This window comes from Mizuhopecten yessoensis, unplaced genomic scaffold (genome assembly GCF_002113885.1).
Source record: "Mizuhopecten yessoensis strain PY_sf001 unplaced genomic scaffold, ASM211388v2 scaffold10917, whole genome shotgun sequence".
Classification (NCBI taxonomy): Eukaryota; Metazoa; Mollusca; class Bivalvia; order Pectinida; family Pectinidae; genus Mizuhopecten; species Mizuhopecten yessoensis.
In genome coordinates, this window is record NW_018408786.1 from 1364900 (window position 1) to 1378367 (window position 13468).

General features: G+C 33.4%; 1 protein-coding gene across 7 annotated transcripts in view; it reads right to left on the bottom strand.

The window, feature by feature from the left end:
• Window positions 1–13468, bottom strand: part of LOC110463586 (PTB domain-containing engulfment adapter protein 1-like) — a 45854-nt gene that overhangs the window by 745 nt on the left and 31641 nt on the right. For 2 of the 7 annotated variants that reach the window (XM_021518310.1, XM_021518303.1), the window contains 9 exons: window positions 12212–12310; window positions 11400–11537; window positions 10311–10427; window positions 9371–9466; window positions 7245–7277; window positions 6396–6509; window positions 4609–4744; window positions 3569–3691; window positions 462–619 (listed from right to left, as the gene is read on the bottom strand). In XM_021518310.1, coding sequence (XP_021373985.1) covers window positions 462–619; window positions 3569–3691; window positions 4609–4744; window positions 6396–6509; window positions 7245–7277; window positions 9371–9466; window positions 10311–10427; window positions 11400–11537; window positions 12212–12310 — 1014 coding nt within the window. The remainder of the gene's footprint in view (window positions 1–461; window positions 620–3568; window positions 3692–4608; window positions 4745–6395; window positions 6510–7244; window positions 7278–9370; window positions 9467–10310; window positions 10428–11399; window positions 11538–12211; window positions 12311–13468) is intronic. The other 5 variants (XM_021518304.1, XM_021518306.1, XM_021518307.1 and 2 more) reach the window with 5 other exon arrangements.

Sequence of the window (13468 nt, forward strand, 5' to 3'; positions counted from 1 at the left end):
TCCATCTTAGATAATAGATCAGGAAACTAGAACTAAATTGTCGATGGCACACTCCTGCTATCCCCACAAAGTAACCCATAAGCCCCCCCCCCCCCACAACCAATTACCATATGCAAAAATAAATTACTGTAAAATATAGAACTCATGGTTATGTTTGATTTGATATGCTAAAGGACTATATAAAAAAAATATTGACCCCCTGACTCCACCCCTCTGGCCCGGCCCCTGGGGGTTATATCAAAATTGTGAAAGTGTTGTGCACTCCTCCATACAAAAATCTACTATGTCTAAACGATTCAAGTTTCCTACTTCAAACAGCGTAGAAACAGTTATTTTACATCTTATCCCTGTGGGTGCTGCTATAGACCCCCTCGAATAGACGAGCTAAAAAGGAATGATACCCTAGCAGATTTATTAGTGGAATTTCTAATGTATCTCTAAGTTAGGAGATATTGACATACCTGTACATCTAGTAAGAACTTGTCCATGCTCTTTATGGCCTGGTCAATCTCAACGGAACTGTTGGGGTCAAAGCTAGGCATGCCAAATGGATCTTCCTTCGGCTTACCTCCTCCAACTGGATTGGCGCCAAAGGGTGTGGCACCAAATACATCCGTTTCTGTTGTTTAGTTTTAAATTAAAGTAAGTAATTTCAAAAATAATTTCCTTAAAAAGTGAATTGTTGCTTTCTGAATTTTCAGAAATCCTAGTGATGTCATACTTTCACATCAGTAATGTTAATTAGAATCTGTTTTTGTTGAATCAAATTTACAGTAAACATTTTGTATTCAACAATGAATATTCTGAATGTGTTGAACCAACAATGAACATTCTGAATGTGTTGAATCAACAAGAGGCCCAATGAGCCTGAATCGCTCACCTAGTATTAATCTCACAAATAATCTTAAAAGTGGACTAAAATACAGCTACAGGCAGAATATCAGTGTTTGACTCATAAAAACCTATTAAAAGATTTAAACATATGACGCCTGTGACCTTGAATGTCAAACAAGGACATAAGGTTGAACAGAGTTTATAGTCGTTCAACCAAGCATGCTTCTGGCAAAATATCATTACCCTGGACCTTTTGGTTATACAGAACAAGTCATTTAAAGATTTAAAAATATTTGACCCCTGTGACCTTGCAAATAGATGAAGGTCATTTGTTTGAACAAAATTAGTAGCCCTTCATCCCTGCATGTTAATGGCCAAATATTATCACCATATGCCTCTTGGGTATTAAGAAGAAGTTGTTTAAAGGTTTGAAAATGGGTTAAGGTCATTTGTTTGAACAAACTTGGTAGCACTGGATCCCAGCATGTAACTGGCTAAATATCATCATCCAAGGCCTTTTGGATATTAAGAAGAAGTTGTTGAAAGGTAGTTAACAAATTTGACCCCTGTGATCTTGAAAATAGATAAAGGTCATTCATTTGAACAAACTTGGTAGCACTTCATCCAAGCATGTTACTGGCCAAATATCATCATCCAAGGCCTTTTGATTATTGAGAAGAAGTTGTCTTAAGGATTTTAACATATTTGAACCTTGAAAATAGATGAAAGTCATTCATTGAAAAAAACCTTGGTAGCCCTTCATCCCAGCATGTTACTGGCCAAATATCATTATCCTTTGCCTCTAGGGTATTCAAAAGAAGTTGTTTAAAGGTTTTAAACATATTTGACCCCTGTGACCTTGAAAATCGGTGAAGCTCATTTGTTTGAACAACCTTGATAGCCCTTCATCTCAGCATGTTACTTGCCAAATATCATCACCCTAGGCCTCTGGTTATTCAGAAGAAGTCGTTCAAAGATTTTAACATATTTGACCCCTGTGACCTTGAAAATGGATGAAGGTCATACATTTAAACAAACTTGGTAGCCCTTGATTCCAGCATGCTACTGGCCAAACATCATCATCCTAGGCCTTTTGGACGACGGACAACGCACCATGGCATAAGTTAACAATGAATATTCTGTACTTGTTGAACCAACAATGAATATTCTGTATTTGTTGAATCAACAATGAACATTCTGTATTTCTTGAATCAACAATGAACATTCTGTATTTGTTGAACCAACAATGAATATTCTGTAATTGTTGAACAAACAATGAATATTCTGTATTTGTTGAATCAACAATGAATATTCTGTACTTGTTGAATCAACAATGAATATTCTGTTTTTTCTTAATCAACAATGAATATTCTGTACTTGTTGAATCAACAATGAATATTCTGTACTTGTTGAACCAACAATGAATACTCTGTACTTGTTTAATCGACAATGAATATTCTGAATGTGTTGAACCAACAATGAATATTCTGTATTTGTTGAATCAACAATGAATATTCTGTACTTGTTGAACCAACAATGAATATTCTGTATTTGTTGAATCAACACTGAATATTCTGTATTTGTTGAATCAACAATGAATAGTCTGAATGTGTTGAAACAACAATGGATATTCTGTTATTGTTGAACCAACAATGAACATTCTGAATGTGTTGAATCAAACAGTGAATGAACATTTTGTTCTTAAGGAATCAGCAGTGAATATTCTTGAATCAAGATTACATTGCTAAATAATTCAAGAGTGAACAATTTTTCATATAAACATGAAGTACAAGAAAAAGCATTTTTTTAAAATTATGATAAGGCTAGAGATGATTTACAAACTGTTCTCAGATGCCTAGAAATTCAGAAAACTATATTTCAGAGTATGGTATGCTGTGACCACCACCAACACAGAAGCTTGTGGAACCATTGGCTTAATAGAGCTCTCTAGTAAGCCAAACTCCTCCAATTCATGTCACTCAAACCAACAAAAACCTAATACTGGCTGTCTTTTGAATTTCATTTTAATACCTAGTAAAACCTGACAAAATTTTTATTTCGCATTATAAACAAATATCTGTTTAAGGACACCTGTCCCACTTCTGGCAAAACACTAGAAAATACCTCTGCAGTTTTTTCATACACATAGTAATCTCCCCTTAATTTCATTTAGGATCTACTTCTTGTGCCAAAGGGCCATTGAGCTTCCATTGACCAGGACGCTCAGATGGGGAGGACGACAGTATAATGATTAAGGGTCAGGGGTTCGAATCCTGGCCTGGTCCCTTTTGCATTTTTACACTCAGAATATTTTTTTATGTAGATACTTTTTAGTTATTTCATTTTTGATATTTTTTCCTTAAAAGTTACAGAAGGTATGGTTTTCTTATCAGAAATGAAATAAATGCTACAGTCATGCCAGAAAAAAAGTTAAAGTTTAGTCACTGGTTTGGGGACCCTTAAGCTGTTTTTCAAGACTTGATAATGAAAAATATTGTAGAAACGGTCGAATAATTATTTGTCTTTACTCTATATATTTTATCTTTATATGCAAATTAGTAATTTTCAGGAGTTGGGAAATTTTTAAAATATGCTTAAAAGTTTAAATTATATGTTTATTTGTATCCTGAAATACTTTGATACAGGTGTAATTATCCGAGTCAAAGGCATATTTTTTAAAATCAAATACTGTAATAAGACTGAAATCCTATAAAACGGTAAAATGTTAACCTACTAGTATTGAATATCACATGACCACTACCTGCTTGGCTATTGGCCGGTTGAGTAGGTGAAGTCAGTGGCAAGGGCTGTGGCTGACTGTGTGTCCTTGACCTTGAACTAGGTGGGGGTGGTGACACTACAACAACATGGATAGAACAGCTGTTGTCATGACAACCATACTCATCCAGCAGCTATACATTTGTTGTCATGACAACACAACCCCAGTTTGTGAAACAAACAAAAAAGCAAGCAACATGTCAGTGATTGGTTTTCCTGCACTGGAAACAACATCCAAGTCAAATAAATGATGATATAATTTGTGTATAGAACTTAACTCAAGGAATTTATTCTCATCTGTAAAATTTGGTTGACAAGCTTTTAACTCATTCACCCCTGAAGTTTCATAATGAACTTTTCCAACCTTTGAATTGGAAGGGTTCCAATGTGTCTTCAGAGGTCAAGGAGTTAAAGTGCATGTCTTTTAGTATGTGATAAGGGTGATGAAAGAAATACGAGATGTGATTTTAAAATTATCATTTTGGTGTAACATGATTGACCCGCTGGTGTAGATTGACTATGATCTGTGCGAGCGTTAAGTACATGGCATCACATAACAAATGTGCGTCCCACTTCAAAAGCATGCAAACCAGTGACACATGCAAGTCTAAGTAAGCCCTGGTCATACAAACTATAAATAGCATGTTTTCATTATTGAAATATTTGCAATCTGATGATATTTATCAAATAACCTTCTTCTGCATTTAAATTAAATGATAAAATCTTTACCATCAGATCTCACAATTATAGCAACAATACTAACACAGTAAAACCAGCGATAGATTCTATTAGCGGATAAATGTGAAATTATGTCCTGTGATACTTCAGAGATTCAAACCCTACTGCTATTGTTGCATGGAAAAGGTTTATTTCAAAATCATAGAATTTTGAATTTTAAAGAATGGACAAAATGTCACAAACTCTTGCAACGAAAATCCTGAAAATTTGTTGTTGTTATCCCGTTTTGTGTATCTCGGTTGTTTCCCTTTAACTTACGTATCCCAGAACCTTGACCACCAGAGGAAGCTGTGCCGTTTGTTCCATTGGTCTTAATTTCGCTGTTAGTATGGTTTTCATCAAACATTAGATTTTCTAGTCGTCGTCCGACTGATGGCTGTTTCGCGGCCTGTAACTAAAAATTAAAAAACAAATAAAAAAAGATTATCAACAACATTAAAAACTTAAGTGTAATGGCTAAATATTTACTTTATCACTTATAATTTTAGAATTAGCTGTACAATGCAGTCTTACTAGAATCAACATGCATATAATTTTTCCAAATCGTCAATATATTCATGCATTTATATGTAAAAATATCGTTTAAAATCGTAGAACATACAATTTGAACAAAATTTCACAACATAATACTCATGTATATTTTTTTTTATTTTACCAAAGCCATAGTAAAATATATTACAATATCATGCAATTCTAAAAACAGATAGACAACAAGTTTCCAACATCTCAGAAAGCAATACATGCATCAGCCCATTACTGTCAATTTGTCTACTAATAGTAGTAGACTTGCTTATGTCCAAGATTTATTAAAAGTGATGTGCCTTTTCATTCTGAGTCATTACCGATCAGTGCAACGCTAATAAATAAAAGTTGCGTTATTTATGAATTAAAGCAAAAATGCCAAATTATTGACAATGTGTTAATTTTTACATTTCATTTTGAAACTGGATAGAATTTAAAGCATAACATATACCATTACCATATTGCAAATTGATGTAGCGTTAATGAGCCTTCCCATTAACTTGAATTGTATAGGACACTATAGGGGTCAAATGTTTCAAAAGTTGAAATGGTTAAGTAAAGGAAATCAAACAACAACACATTTACATGTACAGCTATACATCTATTGGACAGAGTTTCAAACTTTGAAAGTAAGAACTGGAAAAGAGACATACTTTTACTGTCAAAAAATATTCTAAGACATATATGTTAAGACAAGGAGTAAAAAGTTAACTAAGAAATACTCTAAAACATATATTTTAAGACAAGGAGTAAAAGGTGAACTAGGATATACACCTAAACACCCTTTCCTCAGCAGCAATTCAGTATCAATATTTGTTAAGTAACTTAAACTTCATTTTGTAGATTTAAAAGTTTGAAGATCTTAATCCCGAACTTATTTGGCAGATTTTCATTTAGTGAATCACCAGTTAATAAAAACATAACATGTTGGGTTCAGTCCGATAGAGGGACGTTTTTTATTTGTTTTATTATGTTTAGTTTAAAGCTGGATGGTTTTAAGCCTTGACCATCCAACATTGACCTTCAAAAATGATGGAGTTCCTTGTATTTCTGTTTTTGTTTGATATTTTTATCTTCCTTCCATAACATTAGCAAATATTTGCAGGTAATCATGTTAAATTCATTATAACTTTAATTTGCAAATTGTCATGCATAAGCAAAATTTTAATCTCATACAATATATAAATGTACTGAAAATTAATAGTTTTCTCTTCCCATTTATTTTCCTCTTGGTTCTTTCAAACCCAATTATTTCAGCCTATTCTACACAATATCCAACTCTCACAATCACCCCAAAGCTGTACAAAAATTAAAAACACAAATAGATTGCAACCAGATTATACAGCAATGCAAAATTTAAAAAAAATAAATTCAGAAGCTCTTCATTACTGCAGCATGCAAAATTAGTAAATAATACCAAAATCAAAATTAACCAGGTTAATGAATTAGAGGCTACAAACGAAAGGTTTGTTAGTGTGAGTCAGTAGAAGAGAGTGAAACCAGGGGACATAACTCTGTTGTACCTCCGACTTAGTCTGATCGTCAGTGGTACTCTCGTCTGTTGGTGGCGAGCTTGCTAATGTAAGTATTGTAGAATGGCCAAGCGACGTATTAAGAACATCATTTTCATCTGCAATCTGCTGGCGTAATGGACAAATATGTTTCACACAATTTTTTAAAATCAAACATCTGAAAAGCTCAAAATTAAATTTATTGATATATTAGATGTAAATTAATAAGCAAAGCATCTTTGCATTTGAAAACTCAAACAACCCCTGATGATGCCTATTATTTATATCAAAATGAACAGTTTTAAAAAGTTTTTCTGCTATTTCATGACCATACATAGGAAAGTTTAAAGTTTTGCCATATTTAGAAAAAAACTTTTGGGCATATTAATCGGTTGAGATGTAAGAAAATAACTGAGATTTATGCAATTAAAGAAATGATATGAGTACAAAATAACACAGAAAATATATTACTTATGCTACCACCATCAATCTTGTTAGTAGTTAAGGTGAAAACAGAACTTGTTTTTTATGAACATATTAAATCAATATGCAATTTTAGTTTTAAAACTCAGTAGTAATTAATCCAGAAAACAAGATTTTAAAAGTTTTAATGATTGAATTTTAACCAAATTGTATAATTAATACGATACTTTAACGTTGTTTATTTTCTTTCAATACTTGTAAAAGAAAAATCTAACGGGAAAAAAACATTAAATAAAAACGGATATATGTCCAATATATTATGAAATTTATGTAATTTTGAGTATAATTTGTATGATTCAATCAAAAATACTTTTTGGTGTATTTGTTATAGGGTTGTTAGTTAAATACGTTAGGCTGATTTGAAGTAAGATCATTTACCGTTAGGGAGGTGTGTCCATTTGTGGGAGAATCCTGTTTGAAATTAACCAATCGATGTTGACAACAGGTACTAGTTTACTGGTAGTCATGGTTACAATCAAAATGTTAAATTAATAAAACAAGTATTCTGTACCATGATTTGAAGAATAAATATTGACCAGCAAAATAATCTTTCTGTCTTGAACTATGACCTCAGAATCAAGTTTCTTTTTCCATGACCTGCAAGTTATACATCCTTTCCTAAAAGGCTAGACCTTCAAAATAAATATCCTGTACTTTCCAAATAAAGTATTCTGAACTGGTACGTTAGTTCGAAACTTCTAAACAAAGATTCTGTTCCTTATCCAACCTACACTCCTTCAAAAAATAATCTCCAAGGTTCAATTGAAGTACATGTACAGTGACTCCTGTCTAATCTGACACCCTGTGGGACATAACTTATTGGTCAGATTACACAGGATGTCAGAATACATGGGTCATATTTAATAGTTTTTATATGAAATGGGATAACATCTCTATGCTGGTTTAGATAGGATGTTTGAACACTCAGAGGTCGGAATAGACAGGTTTCACTGTACACATGGTTTGATTAAGAAATAAATTGTTCATGCTAGCGAAATAGAAAAAATGTCATACAGGAAAAATTAGACAGACTTAATTTACATACCATTAAATTTCAAAAATGCATCATTTGTAGCATATCACAGCCAGACATATATATATAAGTAAGAACAGAGCTTTGATGACATCACTAGCAGAGTCACAGTATACATAGCCTCATGCATCACATCGGCAAACTTTATACACGGTAATCAGTGTAACAAAATGCAGGAAGGTGTTGTTTTTATTTTCTTTTTTTAACATATAGCAAGCTTCCTGTCACTGTAATACCAGGAGATTTTTTATATCAGTTGATTTTTTTTGCCTGTTTTGCCCTTTGAGGGCAGATTTTGATCATTACAGTGAATATAAGTACCGGTAAACAGCATAACAATCATAGTAATCAGGTGAAGGGCAGAATTAACGCTGGGGACAAATATATTTCATGAGAGAAGAACTAAGTTTTACAGGAGGAAAGTGTCTTGGTATACAGTAATATGATAACAATTTACCGAACATTTGCAAAAATAAGATTAAAATTTGTTGCCTTTTTTTACTTTTTCATAATGGGATTTTTTTTTAGAGTTAATTACCTCACAGAGATGAAACCTATGTATCAAGTTTTTGTGTCAACTGATGTCTGATGATTCTCCCTACAATGATCTTAAGTCTTTCTAAAAACTATTATCCACAGCATCCTAGAATCAAAACACGGGAAGATAACTGAAATCTCTACCCTTCTGTCAGAATTAGAAAAATATATATATACACCAGTGGTAGATCAAGCCAATCTAAAATGGATGGAGCCCAAACTTCATTTGTTCACTCTACTAGGAAGTCTGAAGGGGTCCCCTCTCACATAGGTATTAACCTCTGAAACCTCAAATGAGGGAGATCTCCGGATCCCTCATTTCACATTTCAAATGAGGAAAAAAATCATTTTATCTTTCCCTTTTTAATTGTATCATATTAACTCAAAAAAACATTCATTTGATTCAGACGCACCTGTTACGATCATTACACACACTCTGCAGTTAGTAGGAGATCATTTGACCACAGGATGTAGATTTTGAGTTTGTGGGAGTTTGGACCTGAACGAGGGAGTTTCGAGTTAGATTGGTAAAATTTGGTCGAAATGAGGGAGTCTCCCTCCTAATGAGGGAGGGTTGACAGCTATGGTGGTCCCGTGACCAAAACATCTATTTAATGAAAGAATGTAATGCCTTCCCTCCCTAGATTTGCCATTCAGAATGCTACCATATATCTAATCACGATTATATTAACGAATAATACAAACAATAAACATTTCTGTAGTATATGGTATGGTTAACCCTTTCACCACTGTAGACCATAATGGACTCGTCCAGATCAATGTATAGAAGAGTCTACTAAAGTTACCTAGGGGTGAAAGGGTTAAAGACAATTTTGTAATGAAGATTTTGATTAGGAGGGGACTGTTTCCTAGAACATGCCACATCCTTTGGTATGTCTGTGTTTGACGACCTAGTAACAGAAATACACCTCACCTGTTGGTTTCTGACGTTGTCTGATGACGTCTGTTGCCTCTCAAGTTCCCGTACTCTCACTCTCAGCGTCAGGTTTTCCTTCTCCAGAGTCTGGACCTACAACACGACCAGAGCGTCAGGTTATATCTAGTTTAAACTTCATTTTATTTTTACAATAACATTTCATGATACACAATATATTCCATAAGGATTCAGAAAAAAGGTTATAAGCTTATGTAAATGTTTTTGTTTTCATATAGATTTTATAATATAACACATTTTGATTCATTTTTTTTTTAAAACACAATTATTTGTATCAAGTTAGCATTCTTGTTTACAAATATATATACATATTTAAAAAAAAATGTAAATCGCCTGAAGAGCCCCAAGATGGGCGAAAGCGCTAGCCGATTATACTAGTCTTCGTGTTTTGTTTTATATATATTTTTACCGTCACATGGGCATTTAAAACTATTTATCGCTATATATATATATATATATATGTATGTAAGCTAGTATTAGAGAATCCATTAGCATTATGTAGGCTGGCATCTAATGACCTTTTTAAATTAGGAAGGGCATTCATTTGAATTCATTTTTAACTGAGTTCTATATTCCATACATGATCACAACTCTATATAGTTATATGTAAGAACAGTACAAATATACTGTGAAATACTAACTATTATTCCATTATGCCCAAACATAATTCTATTCTTATAACGTATAAATACATTATACTCAATCTAGCAGTAATATTATTTTCAAATTTTTTAAAGTCAATATTTGTCGGGCACTGAAATTGATGAGGAGAGTTGTTTGTGTTTTTTACTATTTCACAAAAATTAACAAAAGACACCTCTGTTCGTTATTGTTCAAGAATCCCAAAAACTGAATGCTGATGGAAATTGATCTATTAAATGTATGTTAGTTTTGTCTTCTTCCAAGCTAGAGCCTTTACCTTTTTCTGTAGCATCAAATACTGTTTCTTTATGTCAAAATCTCGACTTGACGTTTCCAGGAATCTCCGGTAAGCCAGGTCAAATGCTTGCCCAATGGTAAGTGTGATCTCCTCAGCCTTCAGACAAAAAAATAAATAAGTACAACTCATTATAGAGTGAGACCATCCTTATAAATAACACCTGAAGGAAAACTACTTGTCGGTTTATATACATGTAAGTAAAAATATTATCCCTGTGGTTGTTGATTTAAGATAAATCAAAGTTTGAAGATGATGATCCTCTATCACTTTCATATTTCTAGGATTTTCATAAAATACAACTGTATATAAAGACCAGCTCCTGGTTAAATTATTAACGCCTACAGAACGCGGACAGAACACCGACTTCCGTCAGTGAGATGAAACCTGCACGGGTGGAATCATGTAGGCGAAAAACCTATCAACCAACCAACCAACTAAAATAAACATCTATAGAATACACTGAATGTTTGCAGACATAGACAGGAATGACTGTTATAGCTTGAAGAAGATTTTATTACAAGACTACTTCAAACCCAGGGGTGTGGAATAGGGAAAATCTACCCTCAGAATTTTCAAATTGGTGCACAAACCCTCGGCAAGCCTCAAAGCCGAGGGGTTTGAACCAATTTGCAAATCCAGAGTGAGGAATGAACATAAAACAGGGTGTAAAGATAGAAATTTCTGTTGATTTTGAATGTTATGGTCAAGTGACCATGTTATGGACAATTGATCATGATTACCAATATGTAACATTCAAATGACCATAATACTGTCTCATTGTTTTCTATTAAATAAGAAAAGAAGCTTTCTTAGAAAAGTTTAAAACTAGGGAATGCAAAACTATGGTGCAATCAATGAAATTACAAAAATCTGTTCCCCGAAGAATTTCTGGCATGACAGATGGGAAAAGCTTTTGTGCAAAACATGATGAAAGGGTCTCAACTCTACAACATATCACCTTTTGACCTTGGTCAACCGCAGATGAAATATGAACCCGTTTTTTCCTTTAAGGTAGTTTTTGCTTGTAATGGCTAAAATTTCAGTCTGATAAAATTAAAATCTACTTACACATTTTTCGCTATCAAAAACGTAGCAGAAGTGTTGATTTGAGTCGCCTGTCTTGGCTATAAAGGTGAACATTCTCTTGTCAGATTTATCGTCGGCACAGTACGATATCCTGTGTAATGCGTACTGGTGCATGATCATCTGTAACAAAATCAAATTAGTCCTATACTGCATTGTAAACAGGGCTTTGTACACTGTCCTCACTAAAATAAAATGTACAACTGATATTAAATATCGTACACATAAATTTTAAATTAAAATATTGTCTTCACTTTCAAACAAATGGAGTTCCAGACATATTTTTCATGAAAATGTTTTCAAATACAGACAACCGTTTATTTTACAATTGACTTTAAAAATTGATTGCAAAATAACCCCGAAGTTTCTACCTCAATGCCATTTGCAATTTGTTCCATTTGCCACCTTGCTTCATATTTCATGGTCCCCTTTTCTCTTTTTTCTTAAGAATTTTTGTATATGTTTCCCTCTATTTTTCGCCAAACCCCTTTTTAATGCCAAAAGTTTTCTGGACAAATGGTGGCAGTATAACGCGGTTTTACTGCATACAGAATATCATGTTACCTGTCTACACAGAAGCCTGTACAATCTGGAAACCTGTATAAACCAGACCTTGATATTGTATACATCTGATCTAAGGTATATAATCTAAAACCTCAATCTGGAAACCTCTATAAACCAGACCTTGAGATTGTATACATCTGATGTAATGTATATAATCTAAAACCTGTCTTTTCTGAATGGAAAACTGCTTCTGGTTTAGACAGGTTTATTGTACATGTAAGTTCAATTCCAACCTTAGTTTTGGGATCCTGCACCGTCACTCCGTCTGCAGATATCGTCAGCTCAACTTTCGGCGGTTTTTGGCCTTCGGCTTTTTTAATGTGTTTATTGAACTGAAATAAAATTCAGAAGATAAACAACAATGAAAAAATGATAGCAAAATAAATAAAGTAAAAACTCCACAACATGTAGTTTTATCATGATTTATATTTAGGACAATATATTTGTTAATGGTTTTCTGTCTGAGCAATAAATTAGAAGTTATATTATGATAGTGTTATCTTGTGATGAAACTAAATGCTATTTTTTTTTAAGTGCCACCCAGTGACCACAAAATTTCAAGTCATGATTACACAATTTCTACCGTAATTACTGTAGTTTGCCTCCCTTCGGAGATATTGATTAACACTGGCAAGGTGTTACGTTTACACAAACATGTTGGAAGCATTTTCATCGATTGATTTATATTTAAATTTGACTTCACAAAAAACAATGTCACAAAGATGTCACACCAATTGTAGATATTGTAACATCATGATTCTTTCAAGATTGATCCCAGGTTTGAAACTGGCAACAGGTGTGATAGACTTTTCAGATAAACATGTACTATTAAGATTATCATATGAAATGGTCTTTTATACCTTATTCCAAATATTTATTAGGTTTATCTAGCTGTCTGTAGTTAATTTATAAATTCTGAACAGACACCTAAAAACTTAATTATCTTGAAAAAACTCAGCTATATAAACATGATACTCGCAACCATTACTTTTCGGGGAACATCTGTATGAAATGTCCCCAAGTTCAATATTTGCACAAGTGGCTAACCAGAGATGTCAATTGAGACACAACAAACAGACAAGACAGAAAAGAAACAGATAAAAAATTCTAAATTGATGAAGGTTTACATATTTTAGAATGTTTAACTTCTATCAAAGGTGAGACAAAACATGACAGGCTACATGTATGGAATTAATCGCCCCGGAGGACAATGAGCCATATTGACTAGCATGTGGGATTCTTTATACCAGGTATGGAGCTTCTAGTCCTTTGGGTAATGGTGCGGTTCTGGAATATGTTGCAAAAATATATAACACAAGTTTTATCACAAGAAATCTTCAAATCGCTTCGGGGGAAATGCTATGCATTGTCTTTGTGACCGCTGGCCCCATAAAGTTCAGGGCACAAAGCTATCTGTTCTCGTGTGTCATAAAGAAACTTTACAGACTGCAGGGGTTTCTTATGCTGTCTGAACACTTTGCCAAATGTTA